The sequence below is a fragment of the Bison bison genome, unplaced genomic scaffold, assembly GCF_000754665.1.
Source record: "Bison bison bison isolate TAMUID 2011002044 unplaced genomic scaffold, Bison_UMD1.0 scf7180017864092, whole genome shotgun sequence".
NCBI classification, from domain to species: Eukaryota; Metazoa; Chordata; class Mammalia; order Artiodactyla; family Bovidae; genus Bison; species Bison bison.
The window spans coordinates 3,605,141-3,629,904 of NW_011494664.1; the positions used below are offsets into that span (position 1 = coordinate 3,605,141).

The window sequence follows — 24,764 nt, forward strand, 5'->3', positions numbered from 1 at the left end:
AAAAGCTTGCTTAAAGCTCAACATTCAGAAAACTAAGATCATGGCATCCAGTCCCATCACTTCTTAGCAAATAGATGGGGAAACAGTGGAAACAGGGACAGACTTTATTTTGGGGGGCTCCAAAATCACTGCAGATGGTGACTGCAGCCATGAAATTAGAAAATGCTTGCTCCTTGGAAGAAAAGCTATGACCAACCTAGACAGCATATTAAAAAGCAGAGACATTACTTTACCAGCAAAGGTCCATCTAGTCAAGGCTATGGTTTTTCCAGTAGTCATGTATGTATTTGAGAGCTGGACTCGCAAATGGATTTGAGAGTTGAGAGACTTGAGAGTTGAGCACCGAAGAATTGATGCTTTTGAACTGTGGTGTTGGAGAAGACTCTTGAGAGTCCCTTGGACTGCAAGGAGATCCAACCAGTCCATCCTAAAGGAAATCAATCCTGAATATACACTGGAAGGACTGATGTTGGAACTGAAATACTTTGGCCACCTGATGCAAAGAACCAACTCACTGGAAAAGACCCTGATGCTGGGAATGATTGAAGGTGGGAGGAGAAGGGGATGACAGAGGATGAGATGGGTGGATGGCATCACCGACACAATCACCGACACAATGGACATGAGTTTGAGTAGGCTCCAGGGGTTGGTAATGGACAGGGAGGCCTGGTGTGCTGCAGTCCATGGAATCACAAAGAGTCGGACACAATTGAGTGACTGAACTGAACTGAACACACACACACAAATTAGTACGTGTGTATATGAACAAACTAAACTCTACACTTAAGGAACTCACAGGTTTAGTTGGAGAGTTTAAATAATTAAACAACAAAATAATGCATTATAAAATAAATTGTTAGAGAAATATGTGTATTATACTTTGGGTGAGAAAAGAAAGATTGCAATCCCAACTGGATAAGATCAGAGTAAAGACCTTGTATGATTTCAGTCTTGAATGACAAATATAAGTTAGTTGGGAACAAATGGAGAGGAAAAAAGCATACTAGAAATATCCATATTGGTCTATAAAGAGTCTTAGAGGTAAAGACCATGACATACTTGGGACATGATATTTTAGGATATTTCGAACTTACTGGGAATATTTAGTTGAGATAAAGATCAAGGGATCAGGAGAGAAGGAGAATGTACCGAAAGCCTAGATCTGAGAATGGTAAGTGGAAGCTGCATTATGGGGTCAGGTTGAGATCAATAAGGAGAATGTCTACATTAGTTCGGAGACAAGTCTGCCCTCAGTGGCTTACTAGGATCAAATCTGTTTCAATAAAGTCCTGTTGAAAGGGGAGGCATTGGGCCTGCAGGCAGTAGTTCTGGCAACAAGGCTGGCAAAGGCTCTGTCTTCATCCACCTATAGATTCTTTTATTTTTTTTTTATTTTAATTGGAGGTTAATTACTTTACAATATTGTGTTGGTTTTGCCATACATCAACATGAATCCACCATGGGTATACACGTGTTCCCCATCCTGAACCCCCCTCCCACCTCCCTCCCCATACCATCCCTCTGGGTCATCCCAGTGCACCAGCCCCAAGCATCCTGTATCATGCATCAAACCTGGACTGGCGTTTCATTTCATATATGATATTACACATGTTTCAATGTCATTCTCCCAAATCAACCCACCCTCTCCGTCTCCGTCTCCCACCAAACTGGAGCCTATTATACAGAGTGAAGTAAGCCAGAAAGAAAAACACCAATACAGTATACTAATGCATATATATGGAATTTAGAAAGATGGTAATGATAATCCTGTATGTGAGACAGCAAAAGAGACACAGATGTATAGAACAGTCTTTTGGACACCTATAGATTCTAACATTGCCCTCAGATTGGGAGTGTTTTGGCCAGGAGATTTTATAGGCCAGGCCAAATGGCATTGGAAAAGATGCACTGGTAAAGCCCCTGATGCTGTGAAAGACTGAAGGCAAAAGGAGAAGGGGGCAGCAGAGGATGAGATAGTTAGATGGCATCACTGACTCAACGGACATCAATTTGAGCAAACTCCAGGAGCTGGTGAAGAACAGAGGAGCCTGCCATGCTGCAGTCCATGGGGTTGCAAACAGTTGGACATGACTTAGCAACTGACAAAAGAAATGACATAAATCACTTCTGACTCAGTTCAGTTCAGTTCAGTCGCTCAGTTGTGTCCGACTCTTTGCGACCCCATGAATCACAGCATGCCAGGCCTCCCTGTCCATCACCATCTCCCAGAGTTCACTCAGACTCATGTCCATCGAGTCAGTGATGCCATCCAGCCATCTCATCCTCTGTCGTCCCCTTTTCCTCCTGCCCCCAATCCTTCCCAGCATCAGAGTCATTTCCAATGAGTCAACTCTTCGCATGCTCCACCTATTTGTAAGACTGGAATAGTCTTACTCCATTTTCCAAGAACGCTATCTTGGGAAAGAATAATAAATTAAACAATCCTTTTGCAAAACTGATTAATTAAAAGGATAAGGAGGCAGAGTTACATAATTGATGTTTTTAGTTATCCAATAATAATATTGTCAGGCAGAACTCTATTTCTAAATGAGAAAATACTAGTGAAGGAGAAGTTTTAAAGGAAAGTGTATATTTCAAGTCCTGACAAAAATAAGGACAACTGAGTCTCATCATTCACAGTAGTTATTAACACTGAATTCGTGAATATTGAATCATCTGCCCTGGAGGAAATAGAGGATAAAGTTTCTACATGGCCACATGTTCATGAACAAATCAAGACATAACCCTTGTTTTGTGTATGTTTCTGTTTTAAAACTCCTTATTTAATATACAGCAGTCCTCCCATCCCTGTTTACTTCAGGGGAGACACTCCAATATCCCCTAGTGGATGCCTAAAGCTGCAGATAGTACCAAACCTTCTATATTTTTTCCTGTACATGCATACATATGATAAAGTTTAATTTATAAATTAGGCACAGTGAAAGATTAACAAAAGTAACATAATAAAATTATAGCAATATAATGTAATAAAAGTTATATGAATGTGGTCTCTCTCAAAATACCTAATTGTTCAATTTTAATGCCTTTTCTATCTTAACTAACTAAGCACTTATCATGAACTGTAGCCAAAACTTTGGCAGTTTGATTTGTGACAACAAAACTAACACGAATTTATTTTTCCTTCTTCACAATTTCACAGATAAAAGATTTGTTCTTACCATAGATCTGGGTGACCTCAGCATGTGATTTTTTTTCTTTCCCTATTAAGGAGAACTTTCACCTTTCCACCTAAAGGATGCACTTTACAGCTTCTCTTTGGCCAGCATCACTACGCTTATGCACTAAGGTCAATGTGTGACTTGAACCCAATCACCATGATCCCAGGGCAGCCAATCTGGTGACCTATATGAGTATCATGACTAATCCACAGGAAACGCTAGACAAAGAGATGATTCACATCCCAGATGAGATGGAACAAGATGGCACAAGATTTCATCTTGCTGATCAGAATGGTGCATAATTTAAATCTTAGGAATTATTTTTGGATTTTTCTGTTTACTATTTTCAGATGGAAGTTGACTATGGTTAACTGAAACCTTAGGAAGCAAAGCAAGAAGTAAGGGGGACTACTGAGTATTGGCAATTTATTCACATTGAACTCACAGCCACTAACACTGTTACTCATGCATGAACAAAGCTTATCTAAAATACATAGTCTTTCTTCAAGGCACAACACAGCTTCTTGTGCTTAGGAACACTGGGCAATTCTTCAGTATTATATGCAGGGCCATTTTAAACAGCTACATCATCAACAAAAATGCAGAAAACATGGCATTAAATGAACATTTCTTTACAGCATGAGAGCTACAATGGGAAGGCAGAGAGCATCGCCTTGTTCTATTGCAGCTGGAAATATGTGCATCAGACAACTTAAATTTCCACTGCTTTGAACATGCATAAGTTTCTGGGAATGACCACAGAGTGCTGTGAGTATTGATTTCGGGGTTACAAAAAAATTTTGGCATGTAGGTGAATTCACAAGGACAGAATTCATGAATAATGAAGATTAGCTGAGAAAACATTTAAATGAATCCATAACAGAAGAAATGGAGAAGCTGTCACACCAGGTTATATCTCTATCCCTGTTCCAGCTTCACAGACAAACCCTCACAAAATAGATAGGTTACAGTAATATTTATTTCAGAGAATTCAAAAGGAAAAAAATTCTAATCCATTTCTTAGAAGTGAGCATAACTGGATACCAAAACCTGATCAAGTATGTGCCAAAAAAGAAAGTTCCAGATCCAGTTCACATTTAAACATAAATGAAAAATTTGACTTATATATGTATAATATACATAGAGAAAGGCAGAGAGAGAGAGAAAGGCTAGAGATGGAGTAAAATAAGATTGACTTGAGCAATGTAAAGATGGGCAAAAATTAATAAATCTTTTAAGATAATTTACCAATGGATAAGTCAAACAATATAAATCAAATGATCATCTTTAGGAGATAAAAGAATATTTACTAATGTTCAGAATCCACCCTAATTAAAACAAAGCAAAATGACCTCTAAAAAAGGATGAAAAATTACATGTAAACAATTTCTTTGTGAGGCCAATAACTCTAAACCTATTACCTTTATAGTCTGGAATATGGCAGGTGCCAGAAGTAACCATAGTTATTTTATATTGGTTAGAATACTAGCCAATACTATTAAATAACTGGAGATCGTTCTAGCACATCTGTCACGTGGTTTCAGCAGTTTAGTCACTAAGTCATGTCTGACTCTTGTGATCCCATTAACTGTAGCCCACCAGGCTCCTCTGTCCATGGGATTTCCCAGGCAAGAATACTGGACTGGGAGAAGGAACCCATTTCCTTCTCCAGGGGGTCTTTCTGACCCAGGAATTGAACCCAGGTTTCCTGCATTGCAGGCAGATTCTTTACTGATGGAGGTATGAGGGAATCCCATGTCTGTCACAGTATAGACTATAATGGAAGCTGTTCTAGAGTTACCAATTTGGAATAGGTATTGTTTATGTGTTGAAGGATTTAAGCAATTTTGTCTTGTTTTAACAACCGTGGATAGGCCTCAAAGTTCCCTGTAATTTCTCCCCAAATTCACATAATCTTCATGCAGACAGAAGTCTGAGAGCCTATCCTGAAGAGCCAGCAGGACTTCTAAGTGGGCAGGACAGTATTCCTTCCAGTATCAGTTGAGATTCTTGACATTCAGAAACTACTCCAAGGAACAACTTCACATTGCCTATCTCCAGGATGGAATTCACAGTGGCAGCCACCGCCTTTACAACTGGTCAAGATGAACATGGCACTGACCTCAGCAAGTAATGGCCAACTGCAACAGCTGCCAAGGAAAAGCTATGGCCTTAGCCCAACTCTCTGTTCTGGCAAAGTAAATATTTGAGGACTAAGAATTCTAGGATTCTATTGAGTGTTCTAGTCAATGATTTTTCTATTTTAACTACAGTTGTTACCCACATCCCTTAATCTGTTGTGTGCCTGTGTGCTTCAGTTGTGTCAGACTCTCTGTGACCCCATAGACTATAGCCCGCCAGGCTCCTCTGTCCGTGGGATTATCCAGCCTAGAATACTAGAGTGGGTCGCCATGCCCTCCTCCAGAGGATCTTCCTGCCCCAGGGATTGGACCCACATCTTCATCTCCTGCATTGCAGGCAGATTCTTTCCCCACTGAACAACCCAGGAATCTGTTGTGTAATGGGACTAAAATGGTTGGAAGTGGGGCTTCCTGCTCTTAAGAGAAAAGGATTTCTCTCTGAAATCATGTTATTCTTACTTTGCTTCTGCTTTATTTTTTAATTGTGATGAAAACTATTAGTTTTCAAACTGGCAGAATGGATAGGAACATGACTTGTATATGATTGTAATTTACTAAACCCTTATTGGGTTTTTAACAGCTACAATATTTTCCTTCTCTGGGGTTTCGAGACTTTATATTCAAACCTGGGGCAGATAATTCTATGTTGCCCATGCCCCAGCCCTTGCCTCTTGTTGCTATATCTTTGTTTTGGTGGTTTCTTCTTCCCTCCAGGCTGATATGGCCTCAGGGTAGAGTTTGCAATTATAGGACTTGCTAGAGATTCAAAGATGAATGAAATACAATCACAATTTGGGAGGAAATTAACAGTCAATTCTAAAAATTTAAGAATAAAATAATAAAGTAAAGTAAGACAGATTGAGGAAGGAGGGAAAGGGAGGGAAGAAGGGTGAGGGAGGGAGGGAAAGAAAGAAAGAAAAAAATGTTGCATGAGAAGAGAAAAGAGAGGAGACATCATTCTACTGGTAATACTAAGAAGTAATAATTGCTCTTTAATATTTATTATATACCATATTTACATGGTATATATTATATTATATTTATAAATATCTATAATATTTATTTAAGAAATAAGTTGAGATGAGTTTTAAGAAAAGAGAAAATCTTACCCTGCCAAGTACACACACTACTGCATTTCCTTCACAGCATATCTGAGCAAATTTTTAATATCCATGGACGGCTTGGCAATTTCAGAAAAAAATTAGCTTTAGGTAGCTTTTTAGTCAACAGAACCAATTCCCTGGGGGGAGAAAAGTGCATTTTTTTATTTTTTGGATTCAATTCTTTCTAAAATTAGTTCTAGTTCAATGAGTAATCAAAAGAATAGAACTACATTTGCAAATGTAGGATGAAGATAGTTGCATATTATGTTTTCTATTTCTTCAGTGATAGAATCCAGAGCCATACAAAAATCTAAGTCACAAAATGAAAATTATTCAGTTCATAATCGTGTAAGTACGGTCATTGTCATTACTCAGATTATTGCTTAAAGAAGTTGAGTTGCTTGGACAAGTACTTTGGGAATTTATCTGACCTATTTCCAAATAAAATTCTTTTCTATAAAGACATTGATTATAAAAGGTTTGGTTCTCCCTTGCCCCTCTCTGTTGACAACTGAACAACATCCCTGAGAGTTTTTTTGTTCTGTTGTCCTTTAGTCACTAAGCTATGTCCAATTCTTTTGTGACCCCATGGACTGTAGCTTGCCAGGTCCTTCTGTCCATGGGATTTCCCAGGCAAGAATACTGGAGTGGGTTGCCATTCCTTCCTGACCCAGAGATCGAACCTCGTCTCCTACTTGGCAGGAGGATTCTTTACCAATGAACCATGAAAAATAGGCTTGCCTTATAAGAACTGAGCTTCCAGGCAATGCGATATTGTCCTAAAATGGGTAAGAAGGTAATATAAGGAAGATGCATGCATTCAGGGGTAAACAGAAACCAAATCTGGGCTAAGAAAGAGACACGTTGAGTGACATCAAATTCTCCTCCCACTCCACACTCCTCTATCCCCACCCCAAAAAACACCACTAATTTTTCTGTTTTTTTTTGTGACATTAGAGCCAAAATCTTTCTTATCTTCCAAGAGAAAAATACCTTTTGTCCTCCAGCCTTAACCATACAGAACAACTAAGGGTAGGAATCTGAATAAAAAGAATCTTTTGTACACTGGAGAAGAGCCTTAAAAATTTGAGCTGCTGGAAGATATTTAGACAGGAGACAGTGAGTGGAGACGAGGACTGCAATGTGCAGCATAGCCCAGGGTGCCCTGTTGAATAGCCAAGTAGCCCACCTGTAGAGAAAGGAACCAGGTTTGTGCTGAGAGACATTAGTGAACAAAAGATAGATGATATTTCAATGAGTTCAATTGATCCAAAGCAGCAAAGTCCACAAATCTAAGTAAGTAACTTACACAGCTGTTGCTACCTTGTGGTTGAATCTAATCCCAATTTCATATAAATGGTGATGCCTCAAAGATATTTCTCTAACATACTTTCTGATGGGTTCCAGCTGTAATTAGAAAAATGATTCATCAAAGAACTATGGTAATAACTGAAAAAGTTCACCTCATGGTTAGTAAAGAAGAGAAAAAAAAATCATGTATCTTCTCAAAATTAGAAAGTTTTAATTGTCTTATCTATGAGACCAAATGTAAAAGCATAATTTGGTGAAGGTTTTGTTTTCTTGTTGTTGTTTTTTGGGTTTGTTTGTTTTTTACAAAATAGCACTCACTTCTCCAGAGATCGCTTGTCCCTTAACTTTTAGACATTTGATGTATAAATGAGAACAAGACAGTGAACAAACAAGAATCCAGAGAGCCAATAGAATAAATTTCAATAATGTCTTACAGTTGTATTTAGGTTTTATTCAAGTTACTAACCCTGTCATCTTGAGCATGTCTTTAAATGCTTACTGCCGAGGTCCAGCCCCGGCTGATCCAGGGTATTCGAAGGAGAGATGGCCTAGGCGACTATTTATATGCTAATTAGAGATATAAGAGTAATAGAATGAGGATAGCTCAGTAAGAAAATTCAGTGGAGAAAAGAGGCTGAGTAGTTTGGTTTACGCGGGAGACCAATGAAACTTCAAGACAAGAAATTTGCACCACTTACGTAGGCCGCAGGCGCCCTCTTGAATAGCGGAAGGTGCCCCACCCTAGACACCTTCTCGAGCGGGTCTTAGAAGCCCAGGCATAATTATTAAGCGTGGTGGGTTCCGCGCTCCAGATGGAGACTCAGCTGGAAGTTAAAGGGAAGAATGACATGGGGAGACCAAGCGTTGGTGAGCAAGGCCCGTAGCTTTATTTTTAACAGGGGCTTTTATACCCTAAGTTACACATAGAGGATAATAGGGGATGCAAAGTCAGCAGTCTTTGATTCTTATCAAAAACCAGGGTTTCTTTCCTGCAAATTTATCGTATACAAATGGTTTAGGTGATTTACATCATCTTCTGGCCAGAAGGCCTACTAACATTTTATGACTCTTGACAAGGACTTATCAACAAAGACTTATTTTCTCTAAGAGTAATTATTTAAAGGTTTGGCACCATCTTCCGAAAATAAAATTGCATTCCTATAGGGCGGATGTGTAATGGGTTTACAACAAAGGAAAGAATTTATTACCTTAAGGGTCTAAAGTTACTAACACCAAGGCCACTACTTATTTTTTCTACATACCAACTTTTTAATTAATACACATTCAAGGATACAATTCAAGGGATGTGAAAACTTGGCAACAAGCATTGACTCATCAATGAAATCCTTTACTAGTCTTATTCTGACAGTTTGTAACTCTCTGAGAGGCTCTAAGCTATTTGAATATCTTAAGCTTCCCATGCCTCTCCAGGCTGGGAGACTGTAAACAATCGTATGCATAGCTGTAGGAGTCCAGGTAAACTTGTCAGGCGAGTTAGAGATCCATCTGAGGGGTTTGGATTTAAACACTCCTAATTGCCCAGGAACTTTATTAATTGGAGCTGTAAGTTAACTCTTTGACAGAGAGAGCGAGATGGTGGTAGGGGACAGCCCCCAGTAAAGTCAGAGGTGAGAGCACAAAGCAATAAAGTAGGCAGACTCTGGTTTTTTGGGGGGTAGATGCTCGAGATTATCCGGGCGGACTCCTGAGGCTCGATCCCGCCTTTGCGTATGCCGAGCCTCCTTCCTCATGACCTTTGTCACGAGTGGAATGCCTCACTGGCTCCCGGCAGCTTACTATAATATATGCTCCAGTTTTGCAATATAAATTAACAGAGTCCCCCAAAATCTTCATATTCTTTAACTCAGAATTTGGACTTTTGAAACTCTATTCCTTTCTGAATAAACAAAAATATAATTATGCAAAAAGAAGAACATGTATGCCTTGCTATGGCAGCAAAATTTTGGAGACAAAATGTCTCAAAAGAATAGAGATGCCTAAGTGAATAATGGCACATTATTCTTGAAAAGATGTACACTTTTAATGTAAAGTACATATGTTTAAGTTTCTATTCAAAACTGTATATTCAATTTGGTCACAAGAATGTACAAAATAAAACCTGTGAATGAAAATAAATATACTGAAATTAGTATCTCTGTGTGGTGAGAATATAAGTAACATTTAAACATTTCAGATAGCTCTATATATTGACTTAAAACATTATATTGACCATATATTAATTTTACTTTGGGTAACAATATCTTGCTATGCTATGCTAAGTCACTTCAGTCGTGTCCAACTCTGTGTGACCCCATAGACGGCAGCCCACCAGGCTCCCCTGTCCCAGGGATTCTCCAGGCAAGAACACTGGAGTGGGTTGCCATTTCCTTCTCCAATGCATGAAAGTGAAAAGTGAAAGTGAAGTCGCTCGGTCGTGTCCGACTCTTAGCGACTCCATGGACTGCAGCCTACCAGGTTCCACCGTCCATGGGATTTTCCAGGCAAGAGTACTGGACTGGGGTGCCATCACCTTCTCCGTTAACAATATCTTACAATGCTTTTTTAAAGAACAAATCCAGGTTCGATACACGATGCTGGATGCTTGGGGCTGGTGCACTGGGACGGCCCAGAGGGAGGGTATGGGGAGGGAGGAGGGAGGAGGGTTCAGGATGGGGAGCACGGGTATACCTGTGGCGGATTCATTTCGATGTTGGGCAAAACTAATACAATATTGTAAACTTTAAAAATAAAATAAAAATTAAAAAAAAAGAACAAATTAAAAAATGGATACAGAGGCAATATTCAAATCACAAATCTGGCACTATGATAATATTTATACTTTATAATTAATTATAAGTATAATTATTATTTTATTTTTATTTGTTGTGTTGCACTTATTTGAAATCAAATACAAATAAGGTTATTCTCTTCTTCACAAGAGAGTCTGTGAAGGTTTAACTCATAAAGCACATTCTGTGATCACAGACATCACTTTAACACGATTGACTATGCAGTCTTCTCTGGGTAAGGACTAAGAACTCCTGGGAACAGACATTCTGGAGGCAAACAGGACTGTAACCATCATAGAGCAAGGGAGAGGAGAAAAAAACTTAACTAATTCAAAAGCACCTGCTTATGCTTAACATTATAGGGTCACATAGCTGGACCTAGAGATTATTGTACAAAGTGAAGTCAAGTCAGACAGAGAAAGACGAATATATGACATTGCTTATATGTGTAATCCGAATTAGTGGTACAAATGAATTTATTTATAAAACAGAAATAGAGTCACAGATATAGAAAACAAACTTATGGCTACCAACAGGGAAAGTAGAAGGGAGGGATACATTTATTGGGAGATTGAGACTGACATATACACACTACTAAATATAAACTGGGCTTCCTTGGTGGCTCAGAGGTTAAAGCGTCTGCCTGCAGTGCAGGGTCCTGGGTTTGATCCCTGAGTCAGGAAGATCCCCTGGAGAAGGAAATGGCAACCCACTCCAGTATTCTTGCCTGGAGAATCCCGTGGACAGAGGAGCCTGGTGGGCTACAGTCCACGGGGTCGCAAAGAATCAGGCACGACTGAGTGAGCAACTTAACTATATATAAACTAGATAACTAATAAGGCCCTAGTGTATAGCACAGGGAACTCTACTCAGTACTGTGTAAAGACTTTTATGGGGGTAGAATCTAAAAGAGTCGGTCTATGTATATGTATAACTAATTAACTTTGCTATACAGCAGAACTAAAAAGAGGAACTAAAAAGCCTCTTGATGAAAGTGAAAGTGAGAGTAAAAAAGTTGGCTTAAAGCTCAACATTCAGAAAACGAAGATCATGGCATCCGGTCCCATCACTTCATGGGAAATAGATGGGGAAACAGTGGAAACAATGTCAGACTTTATTTTTTTGGGGCTCCAAAATCACTGCAGATGGTGACTGCAGCCAAGAAATTAAAAGACACTTACTCCTTGGAAGGAAAGTTATGACCAACCTAGATAGCATATTCAAAAGCAGAGACATTACTTTGCCAACAAAGGTCCATCTAGTCAAGGATATGGTTTTTCCTGTGGTCAGGTATGGATGTGAGAGTTGGACTGTGAAGATGGCTGAGTGCCGAAGAATTGATTCTTTTGAACTGTGGTGTTGGAGAAGACTCTTGAGAGTCCCTTGGACTGCAAGGAGATCCAACCAGTCCATTCTGAAGGAGATCAGCCCTGGGATTTCTTTGGAAGGAATGATGCTAAAGCTGAAACTCCAGTACTTTGGCCACCTCATTCGAAGAGTTGACTCATTGGAAAAGACTCTGATGCTGGGATGGATTGGGGGCAGGAGGAGAAGGGGACGACAGAGGATGAGATGGCTGGATGGCATTACTGACTTGATGGACGTGAGTCTGAGTGAACTGCAGCAGTTGGTGATGGACAGGGAGGCCTCGTATGCTGTGATTCATGGGGTCGCAAAGAGTCGGACATGACTGAGCAATTGAATTGAACTGAACTGATACAGCAGAAAGTAACATAACATTATAAATCAACTATACGCCAATAAAATTTTTTAAAAATTATAAGGGCATATTATACATTAAGGAAAAATTTCCTCTGAAAAGGGTTAAAATTAAGAAAACTTTGTAACAAATAAAGTCATGAAAAAGTTCATTCTTCCAAAATGCCTGGTAATAAAACATAAGTCTACACAATCACTTGTTTTTGTTGTTTTTAATAATATGAAACCAAAAGGAGGAAAAAAAAAAAAACTGTCCTGCTTAGGAATTCAGAATTTGCTTCTGAAGGAACTGGAGTTAACTCCAGTTCCAGGGGAAGAATGGAAGAGAGGTAAGAAATATACGTGTGTGTGTGTGTGTGTGTGTGTGTGTATGTGTAGCTTTAAATAAAACTATGATTATTGCATACTTAGTATATGCTAGAGACTCTTTAGATACATTATTTAGTTTCTAACACAAGGTAGAAAATAAGGAGCTCAATAGGAGAAACATAGTTAAAGGAATAGAGAAATAGGGGTTGAGAGGATTATGAGAGAAATTCTCACTGAAGAGATCAAAGAAAACAGCAAGAAAACGGTGGTACTACACTGATTATCAAACTACTATTTATTTCAGCGTGATCTTCAAAAAATCCATCTGGTGTGCCTTCTTAAGACAGTTGAAGGGGACGACAGAGGATGAGATGGCTGGATGGCATCACTGACTCGATGGATGTGAGTCTCAGTGAACTCTGGGAGTTGGTGATGGACAGGGAGGCCTGGCATGCTGTGATTCATGGGGTCGCAAAGAGTTGGACACGACTGAGCGACTGATCTGATCTGATCTGATCTGATCCAGAACCTTTAATGAGCATACATTAAAAAGTACTTTTATCATGGAACTAATCACTGATTTACATCTATTCAACGAAGGAGAAAAGGCTATCTGGTTAAAATTAAATGTGTGGCTAACAGTATTTTCCAGGGTTAGCTAAAATAGTCTTCTATCTCATGTTTTTCTTACAATGAGCTTTTGTTACAGTGTATTTACTTTCTCCTTCAAAGTTTTGTGGCATTTCAGCCAATAGAGTATAATAAGGGTAAATTTTGAGACTTGGTCATTAAAGGCCATACAACTTCTGCTTTATCCATAAGAATACGCATTCTTGAGACTCTGGCCATATGTTAGCAGTCCAGCTGCCCTCGGGCTGCCACGCTGTGAGGAAGCCCAAGCCAGACAAATCAGTGACACCATTTAATTTATTATTAAATAAGGTAATATGAGAAGAAGGAGATGTTGGGGTGTTTTGCTATGCAGAAATAATAATTGAAGTATTAAATATGTATTATGAAGTTATATGTGTGCTGGATCATGCTTCTCAAATTTTGAGGACTATATGAATGGCCTGAGTATCTTGTTAAAATGATGTCTTATTCAGCAGGTCTGGAGAAGAGCTTCATTCTGAATCTTTACAAGCTGCAAGGTGATTCACATGCTGCCAGTCCACAGTCCTCACTTAGCATAACAAGTTCCTAAATAACAGTTGACATATAAATAGTTTACCTTTGTCTGGAAGCATTGTCTTATTTTCTTCTTGGCAACATGACTGAACAGCTGTTTCATAGCAAACAGACATGGTTAAAATAGTGGGTCCATACAAGAATGGGTGCTTCCTAGAAGTTTCATAAATGTATCTATAATTTGACAAATGCGAAGCCATAATAATGGAATTATTATGGAATAATATAATTTGGAATTCAAGAACATGTTCTGACACTGTTTCTTAAGAACTTATGATTCATTGAGTTTTGTTGACCTGAAACTTCTAGAATTTCATGGTAACAGAAATGGGATACCACTACACTTAAATGTATCAAAGGTTCACAACAGACAGGTCATTGTGAGGTTAGATAGCGCCCAAGAAGTAATCCACTGTATTTTTTGGGCCAGTGAGAAAAGGAAATCACCAATTAAAAGTGTTCATTTTTATATAAGTAGTAAAAGTAGAAAGTTCAATAGTCTAAACTGATTGTAAATGGAGGATAGTACAGCTGGTAAAGGGGAACTAAATTTAGAAATTATTTGTGGGTGAAGAGGAATCTTTCAAGATCATCTGTAAGTTCTTTCTAGACTACAAAAGTTTATGCCATTGTCCTCCAAGATGTCTCACTCAATATTTGGGTTTATGACTAAATTGAGTATTAATTTGCTTCTCAAATTCATTCTTTTCTCTTTTTTTATATTTTTTAGGTCCCATTTTGTAAAATGTAGGATCGTAGTTCCCCAACAGGAATCGAACCAATGCCCACTGCATTGGGAGTTCAGAGTCTCAATCACCACATAGAGCTTGCGTGCTTGCTAAGCCACTTCAGTCATGTCCGACTCTGCATCCCTATGGACTGTAGCCCTCCAGGCTCCTCTGTCCATGGGATTCTGCAGGCAAGAACACTGGAGTGGGTTGCCATGCCCTTCTCCAGGGAATCTTCTTGACCCAGGGACAGAACCTATGTCTCTTATTTCTCCTGCATTGAAGGGTGGATTCTTTACCTCTACCACAACCTGGAAACCCCAGACCACCAGGGAAGTCCCTCTCAAATTCATTCTTTACACTCACTATGGAGCCTGGGCACCAGGCCTGCCTTTCACTTATCATCATATTTCCTCACACTATTCCACAAAGCTTGCTCAAATTACTTACTCCCCACCCCTCCTCTCACACACAAATACCCAATGAAGGTTGACATTGCAGACAAAAACTGGCTTAAGGCTCAAACAAATCCATTTTCTCTTATAATCACAGGAAAGTTTCTTTTCAAGCCTCCCTTGCAGTTAAGTAGGAACATGTAACTGAGTTCTAATCAATGAAATATGAATAAACATGCCATATACCACTTCTAGGCTTGGCTGTTAATTACTTTGCACAGTTCTTTGTTCTCTTTCTTTTTCGAAGTAAACTTTGGAACACATGCTCCAGGTGGTATAGTTCCAAAATAGAAGCAACTTTCATTTCTGAGTTACTTCATAGAGGAAAGTTGTCAGGAGCTGAGCTGAGTTGAGCTGGAGAAGGCTGAGAGGCCAAGTGCCAGAGCAGCCAATTAAGACAAAAGCCAAAATGAAAGTAAAGTCAGGCTTTATTTATTTTCAGGGATAGTATATTCAAAGGGGGCTTCCCAGGTGGCTCAGTGAGAAAGAATCTGCCTACAATGTAGGGGATGTGGGTTTGATCGCTGGGTCAGGAAGATCCCCTAGAGAGGGGAATGGCTACCCACTCCAGTATTCTTGTCTGAGAAATCCCATGGACAGAGGAGCCTGGTGAGGTTCAGCCCATGGAGTCACAAAAGAGTCATTCACAGCTTAGCGACTAAACAACAACTTAAGCGAAAGGAGAGAAAATGGTATTCTCCCCACAACCTTCACCCCAGACTCAACCTGCTTACTCTTGAAAGTTTAATCAACAGATTTGTTTCATTTCAGCAAGGTTTCTTAAGCCTAACTTGTAGGGGGGACAAAAAAGCAGAATTTATATTATTAAGATATAACTGCCACTCAAGAAAAGGCAAAATTCTTGGCCAATAGGAAATCTCAATAAAGTCATTCGGTATCTTTGCTTTCTATTGGGTACTAAGCTAAACTAAGAAAGATCTTCACAACCCAGATAATCACAAAGGTGTGATCACTCACCTAGAGCCAGATATCCTGGAATGAGAAGTCAAGTGGGCCTTAGAAAGCATCACAATGAACAAAGCTAGTGGAGGTCATGGAATTCCAATTGAGCTATTTCAAATCCTGAAAGATGATGCTGTGAAAGTGCTGCACTCAATATGCCAGCAAATTTGGAAAACTCAGCAGTGGCCACAGGACTGGAAAAGGTCAGTTTTCATTCCAATCCCAAAGAAAGACAATGCCAAAGAATGCTCAGACTACTGCACAATTACACTCATTTCACACTCTTGTTAAAGTAATGCTCAAAATTCTCCAAGCCAGGCTTCAGCAATACGTGAACTGTGAACTTCCAGATGTTCAAGCTGGTTTTAGAAAAGGCAGAGGAACCAGAGATCAAACTGCCGACATCTGCTGGATCATTGAAAAAGCAGGCGTCCCAGAAACTCTCTTGCTGTACTGACTACTTCTGCTGTATTGACTATGCCAAAGCCTTTGACTGTGTGGATCACAATAAACTGTGGAAAATTCTTCAAGAGATGGGAAAACCAGACCACCTGACCTGACTCTTGAGAAACTTATATGCTGGTCAGGAAGCAACAGTTAAAACTGGACGTGGAACAACACACTGGTTCCAAATAGGAAAAGGAGTATATCAAGGCTGTATATTGTCACCCTGCTTATTTAACTTATATGCAGAGTAGATCATGAGAAACGCTGGGCTGGAAGAAGCAGAAGCTGGAATCAAGATTACCGGGAAAAACATCAATAACCTCAGACATGCAGATGACACCACCCTTATGGCAGAAAATGAAGAGGAACTCAAAAGCCTCTTGAAAGTGAAAGAGGAGAGTGAAAAAGTTGGCTTAAAGCTCAACATTCAGAAAACTAAGATCATGGCACATGGTCCCATCACTTCATTGGAAATAGATGGGGAAACAGTGGAAACAGTGTCAGACTTTATTTTTCTGGGCTCCAAAATCACTGCAGATGGTGACTGCAGCCATGAAATAAAAAAACGCTTACTCCTTGGAAGGAAAGTTACGACCAACCTAGATAGCATACTCAAAAGCAGAGACATTACTTTGCCAACAAAGGTCCGTCTAGTCAAGGCTATGGTTTTTCCAGTGGTCATAGTATGGATGTGAGAGTTGGACTGTGAAGAAAGCTGAGCGCCGAAGAATTGATGCTTTTGAACTGTGGTGTTGGAGAAGACTCTTGAGAGTCCCTTGGACTGCAAGGAGATCCAACCAATCCATTCTAAAGATCCGTCTTGGGTGTTCATTGGAAAGAGTGATGCTAAAGCTGAAACTCCAGTACTTTGGCCACCTCATGCGAAGAGTTGACTCATTGGTAAAGACTCTGATGCTGGGAGGGATTGGGGGCAGGAGAAGAAGGGGACGACAGAAGATGAGATGACTGGATGGCATCATAGACTCAATGGACATGGGTTTGGGTGAACTCTGGGAGTTGGTGATGGACAGGGAGGCCTGGGGTGCTGCGATTCATGGGGTCGCAAAGAGTCGGACACAACTGAACAACTGATTTGAACTGAACTTAGTTCCTTTCAAGAATTTTCAGTACCAACCAATCTAATTTCAAATCTCCAAAGGCAAAGTTGAACTTTGTATGAGGAAAAAATTTTCTAATAATCAGAGCCATTTAAAAATATAATATAAGGTCCTATTGTAAAGTAACACAGAGTTACACTTGATTGGTAGTTGGGTACTAAAGTAAGACATATAATAAAATTTTACCATGATCAAAACTGTTTTTGAAAACTCCTTAGATAATCCAAATGTACCAGAAAGTATACATGTATAATATACTATCTTTTGATAAGGCCAAAATAGCTGACTTTTCCTCCAGCTTTGATATAAGTTACTGTTTCTTTGATTGAGAATTAAACAAAATTGTTGGCTTATAATATGAACCAAGTAATCAGAAAATTATTTTCCCCTGAATATGTATAGCTGTATGCACTTAAGTTAAATTAGCATATAAAATAACTCCTCAATAGTGACTTTGGAGAAGGAAATGGCAACCCACTCCAATACTCTTGCCTGGGAAATCCCATGAATAGAGGAGTCTAGAGGACTACAGTCCATGGTGTTGCAAAGAGTCAGACACGACTTATTGGCTAAACAACAACAGTAACTGATTTAATTCTAAATGTTCAAGAAGAGATTAGATTCACTGCCTGAGTGTTAGTTAGGTTTTATAATCTCTGAATGTTCAACCCAAACCTGATTTTATAGCTCTCACCTCGAATGGCTAGTGAATAGGTAGCCAAGCTCATATTTAGTTTCTCATTTGGTTGCCCCTCGTGTCAGGCAAGTTAGAATTTGTCCAACCCGCTGTCCCTTAGTCCTTTCACCCTAAGTTACTGGGCCATTTAAGTTCTTCTTGAAGGCTCAGTAACTCCTGGGGGATTTCTGCCTCTGGATGATGGAATTAAAGGTGTTTCCATTGTTCAGCATCAAGTCACCAGGTCTGTTCATTCATTTCTGGTGTAGAGTTTAATGTCTAAAATCTGAAATTGTGAATAATAGGATCAGCACCATGCTTCCTGCACTGTATCCAGCACTCAGATCCTTCCTTTATTCCTGGTGTCTGTCTGTCTTGACCAAATGACCAGAACTGCATTCCTTGAGAATGGAAGCTTTGTACTTCTCCTGTCATTTTTGTCTCTCTCGGTATTGGTTTCCTGCCTCTGAACCCCAGCTACTTTCTTGTAAGTCTCTAAAGATAGACATCTATGCTAACTAAGAAACCAAAATATGAGCACACCTACCCATGGGCTATAACGCTATCCACTGTAGGCAAGAATTATAGAATCAGAGTTCTTGAAAACTGATCTCTGTCCAATCTACCCTTATTGTTTATTCCTAGGTTCCCAATGACAGAGTCTATGCCTGTCAGATATCCCTCCTGTTATACCTCGGTGAAACTCCCAAGTACTGGCCCCTTGCCTAAGCTGTTACCTGCGCTCTATTCCCAATACTCTGCCTATTATGCTTTGCCTACTAGATCGTCGTTTTCAACATCATTTGCTACTGGTCTGAGCAATCTAACCCTTAAGGAGGTGGGTCCTTTTCAGATCCTAGTCATTTTTAGTGTTTCATGACAGACATTTTCATGCCCTCCAGGGTTCGCTAAGGCCATTGTCATTCTGAAGGAAAAAAATAAATTGTAGCTCAAATTTTTACTTTATTTTTATATAATAAAGCATTGTGTACTTAGAGGCTTTATCTAAAAATCTGTCTTCAAAATTAGAAAATACTCTTTTTCAAAGACCTGGCAAGGAAAGGTGACTTACCTGTCTTTCACTGGCACTTGACTCTCTTTGCCCATCTCACAGATCTGCTCAGGATTTGAAATTTGGAATATTTCACTGTAACCTGCATCATCCTTTTTGTGTAATAGGAAACACTTATGTCTTGCTGTCTTATTTATATTGCAACAGTCAGAAAACACACGCTTGTCAGCCATTCTTTCGTTATTGCAAATATGCTCTACGAAGGTAGCCATCTGTAGAAGGAGATAATAACATGAGGGTAGGCACGTATGGTTCACATTCCTAACCATAGAAAAGTTCAGGAATTATAAAGAAAGGCAACTGAGTGTATAATCTTATACTCTGTATCCAGTAGTCCTTGGACATAGCTCTTTTGAGCAAAAGTCTTTTAAAAGGTTGTTAAGTCTCATGTGCTAGACATTGGCCAAATAGAATTTATCATTCTCTCTCTACTTATATAAGTGTTTCATTTTCATACAGCTGAGATGTATTAAAATAAGCATAAGCCAAAATGGCCAGGGCCTAAAGAAATCAAGGAATTTTTAATAAGAATTATTCACCAAGAAATATGTGATGGCTTGCTTTCCTTGTTTCATGATGGCTTTTAGTTGGTTTCCATGGGGACTTATTTTAAAAATTGAGCTCTAAGGCAATGTGTATTCAGTGTCAAATATTCTAACAGAAATGTAATGATTCAGTTTTCAAATGCCTTTGGATGGCAGTAAATGTGTGGGATGCTATAAACCTCAAATGGCATTCCAGATTTAGGGGTAAAGTCAGAAAAAGGTCATCTCTTGAAGTAGAAATAAGAAATCACTGTACACTAAGTGCAGAAGTATTTCTTGTAAAGTGTGTTTCTAATAAGGCTAATGATTTTTCTATGACTGCGTGCGTGCCCTGCTAAGTCACTTCAGTCGTGTCCGACTCTGCAAACCCTTGGACTGTAGCCCTCCAGGCTCCTCTGTTCATGGGCTTCTCCAGCAAGAATACTGGAGTGGGTTGCCATGCCCTCCTCCAAGGAATCTTCCCGACCCAGGGATTGAACTCATGTCTGGTGCACTGGCAGGCGGCTCTTTCACTACTAGCACTGCCTGAGAAACCCTTTCCTATGACTACTTAGATTCTAATAAAAAATAGACAGGTTTTAGCCCAAGAAGACAGAGTGGAAAAAAACCTACAAATAAAGAAGAAAACTATTTGTATTTAAATTGTTGATATGAGAATAATTGATCAAAAATATGTAGATTATAAGACTTTTTTGATATGTTTATCAACAATTTTTCTGGGACTTCTCTGGTAGTCCGGTGGTTAAAACTTCACCTTCCAATGCATGGGGTGCAGGTTCAATTCCTGGCCAGGGAGTTAAGATCCCATATGCCTCACAGCCAAAAAACCAGAACATAAACAACAAAAGCAATATTGCAACAAATTCAATAAAGAGTTTAACAAAAAAGAATTTTTATAATCACAAAATACACACTTTATAAAAGACAATAGTAATTTTCAAGATTTTCTATTAAGTGGGAAAAAAACCTATGATAATATTCACTTTCTTCTTCTTTTTTATATTCTCTTAGACACTTTTCTAAATCAGTATTTTAATTTCCCAGGAATCTTCATATGAGATGTCAGACAATAGTACTCTAGTGACAGAGAAAGAGCAATAAACTTAGATGAATAAGCTGACATTCTAGGGTATAATTCATTCTCTCAAGCCTTTGGTTCTCAGAATGTGATCTCCTAGATATGAGCTTAATAAACTGTAGGTTCATAAACCTGCAAAGATTATATCTTGAGTGTGACTCACGTACATATTTTGCTTTAAAATCGCTTGCTTGATTATTCAATCAACCCATCCCATAGCAACATCTTTTGTTTGCAATTTAGTTTCATTTTTTCTTTTTTTAATAGAGAGAAAAAGGCAGAACATGATTCACCTACCAACTGGTGACAGGATTCTGAAGGTAATTCATGTGACTTGAGGTTCTTGCACTTTTCTGCAAGATCCAGCAACTCTTGAACTGTGATTTGTACTTCTTTATAAGTCAGTTTCTGAAGAAACTGTGCAACCATAATGTTAGTACTGAAACAGAACACTTGTGTGAATGTTGAAGCCAATCAAACCCCTTTCCTCCATCAGTCTTGTAATATCACTGCCCTACGCCCCTACAAAATAACATGAGTGTAAATTTCAATTAAAATTTTTGATAATAAAACTTACACAGCTCTTAAGTTCTTCTCTAGATAATTCTGGCTATTTGTTTGGTGCATGGCTGGGGGAAAAAAATGAGATTTTTATTTGCAAAAGAGGAAATTTTCCAAGTTGAAATCCCCTTTTTATAATTCAAATCTACATTTATTCACTCATAAATTTCCAGATCTGTTTTTGTTTACATCATAAATCAGGATAAATTTTATAAAAATATATATTTTCTTATATTTGGGCTTCCCAGGTGTCTCTGGCCGTGAAGAATCTGCCTGCAATTCAGGAGATGTAAGAGACATAGTTCAATCCCTGAGTCAGGAAGATCCCCTGGAGGAGGGCATGGCAACCCACTCTGGTATTCTTGCCTGGAGAATCCCATGAGCAAAGGATTCTGGTGGGCTTCAGTTCATGGGGCCACGAAGAGTTGGACATGACTGAGCAACTGAGAACATTTCTTGTATTTAAGCTGTATTCTGTGAATGATTTACTTCTAGTCCAAAACATCATGTAGTTGAAATCTGTCAAATATATATTCTCATCTGTCATTGGCCAACAAATGTTACACATATCTGTATTGACACTTCTGAGTTAACTAAACTCGACTTTTTAATTAAATAACGCTTACTAGAAGTTACTAGCACACTCACATAACACTAAGAAAATCAAATGCTGGCAGTAGGAACAACAATATAAACATTAGTACTTTGCTAGTCTTAATGTGGCAAAGACAATATCTCATACATCTAGGATTCATTCAACATCTTCATCATTCTCACTCACCATGTACATATACACATGCTCTCTATTGAAAACATGTCTTCCTTCTTATACCAATAGCTTCTAAAGAGTTTGCTATTGTTCAGTCACTAACTCTAAAGAGTTTAGTCACTATCTATGTAATAAAGAAACCATATCATTAGCAATATTAACAAGGAAAGGCTTTGGAGACAGTTATTCTGAGTTCAGCCTCTAGCTCTGATACTGAATATGGCCTTAAGAAACTAACTTAAGCACTCAGAGTTTTTGTATCTTTATCAATCAAGTGTTAATCACCTTTACTACACTAGATAATGGTTAGGATTAAATGAAAGCCTATGTGTGAAGCAATGAGCACAGTGCCTGCGACATAGTAGGTACTGAATAATGTAGCTCATGATATTAGTCTATAAACACTATTGCTCAATCTAAAATAATTTATCCAATTTTAAATGCAAGTTAAAAATATATCATTCTCTCATCTAGACTGGAAGTAAGATGTGTGTGTTTCCCCATGTGTGTTTCCTGCTTGTGTTTCCCCAATATATTAATTCTCTTTTTCTATCTTTGAAGTTTTGTCGTGACGTTTCACCTCCTGGCACAAGGATCTGTAGGTTATTAACAGAATTCCCTACCTGCATCTAGTAAACTTCTCTGAAGAGTCTGACATTTAATGTAGCTGAAGAAAATAAGAAGAGATATGGATCTAACAGTCTTCATTATTTCAGATAAACTTAATAGAAGGTGTTCTATCATTTGAGAGAATTGAATAATCCTTTTATATTCTTTCCAAGTAATTACTATTAATAATTAAACTTCTTCTGGTGAATATTTTCCCCAGGCCACTATAACCCTGAAAAAAATTATAGAAATTCATGATAATGAAGAAATATTTCTGATAGATAGCATTCATTCATGAATACTGGATTTTAAAATGAGTCATGTCAATCTAGTTGTTTTTTCAAGATTACATCACATAGGACTTGAAATAAAGTAATCAATAGACGTTTTTGGTAAATACCTCATTTCCTAGAAATGCCTGTTGACATGTACAAAGGTCTAAAATGGCAGGAGATCAGGTAAACACATACAATGCCAGATTCAAATAAATTATGACTATCCTAATTCCAGTGCTGGACACATTTTTAGGTCCCTAGTGAGAGTGGGGAGCACAGATTTGGGAAACAAACCCATGGGAATGCAACCTAATGTACTGAGTGTTCGCTGCAAGTCTAGCACTTTATATGACTGTATTTAGGTAGCAGTATGCTTATTTCTTGAATAATAAGTGAAGACTCAGGGTCGTATAATTTGCTCATGGACTCACAGGTAGAAATTCAGGTCTTTCTGATGTCAGAGCTCACACCATCCAAGAGCCAGTAGTAAAAGTTGAGATACCAGCATCTCTTGGCTGTTTTCTGCTTTGCCTATAATCCAGTTCTTTAGGGTAGGACACTAGTGACTATGGATTAACTTAAAAGTTCAAGCTAAACTTAAAGCCCCAAAGTTGTGGAAATGGGAGACCACTGGTTACTACTTTAACCATTCCTGTCTTCAGTTTCCTCATTTATAAATGGAGGGTTTGGATCAGATAATCTTCAAGGCTGGAAGTCCATTGCTTGATTTTGCTACCCACATAATCTCATTTCTGGTTTCCTAGGCAAAAAAAAAAATATATAAGTGAGAGAGATACATTTGCCTGAAAAACATTATTATTTAGATTTGTCATTATTTAGATTTGGGACATGTTGGCTTATGGTAGAGAATATAGATGACCTGTGTGGTAGAAAACCACACAAGGGAAGACTGTCTTGCCAGGTTTCCATAGGCTTTCCAGGGTTCTCTAAACAGTCCTGATGCTCAGCATCTCTTTCTGTCTTGCACCCTTAGAGTGGCTCCCTTGAGACCATACTCTAAGCTTCCTGGGGCTACCAGAAATGGACCTATTACTCTAGCGATGACAAATGCTTTGGATGACTGCTTTCAGACTGTCACCCGTTGTAGATATTACTCTTTCTCTATGACTAAGCCTTAGAATCATTCACAGCACCACGCCACAGGACAGCCACCATTAACTGATTGGAGCTGGCACTTAAAAAAAAACGGTTCTGTGTATGCTAAACTAGTTTCTCTTTTTTAAAAAAAATTATTTTTGGACAAAATTAACTTCTCATGAGCATCCTTCTCTCACAGTAAGAGATTCTTTAAAACATAGAAGGAGTTAAATTCTTTATTAGTGACTGATAGTGGAATTTTAGATCAGAGGAAAGACAGGTTGTGGGGATTATTTAAGCAAAGGCTAAGGAATGGGTTTTGTGATAGAATTCAAAAGATGGCACAGAATTTGTTCTCTAACAGAGGAAGATCTCCACCCTGACCTTTAAGATAAAAAAAAAAAAATAGAAGGTGTGCAAGTGTAAGACACAATGATGATTTTTAATAAATAGTTTTACCACAAACCTAATTCTTGTCCAAGTCCTAGAAATAGAGTTTGAAGGAACCTTAGAAAAACCAAGGCTGGATCCCTAGATCCTACTGAAAGCCTGGGAAGTGACTGCTCATGCATGTGCAGTCCTGGCCCTCATTATAGCACCATGAGGCTGATGACATTTACAAACATCTCTA

At 38.7% G+C, this 24,764-nt stretch overlaps 1 protein-coding gene across 1 annotated transcript in view; it reads right to left on the reverse strand.

Annotated features, from left to right (window-relative positions):
- LOC104987321 (alpha-fetoprotein-like) overlaps positions 1 to 24,757 on the reverse strand; it is a 51,321-nt gene extending 26,564 nt beyond the window's left edge. The window contains 6 exon segments of the mRNA XM_010838185.1: positions 6,430 to 6,476; positions 6,479 to 6,518; positions 6,521 to 6,560; positions 19,199 to 19,410; positions 21,119 to 21,260; positions 21,399 to 24,757. Of these exon segments, the coding sequence (XP_010836487.1) occupies positions 6,430 to 6,476; positions 6,479 to 6,518; positions 6,521 to 6,560; positions 19,199 to 19,410; positions 21,119 to 21,260; positions 21,399 to 21,448 (531 nt within the window). The 5' untranslated portion in view covers positions 21,449 to 24,757.
- Positions 24,758 to 24,764: the final 7 nt, after the last annotated feature.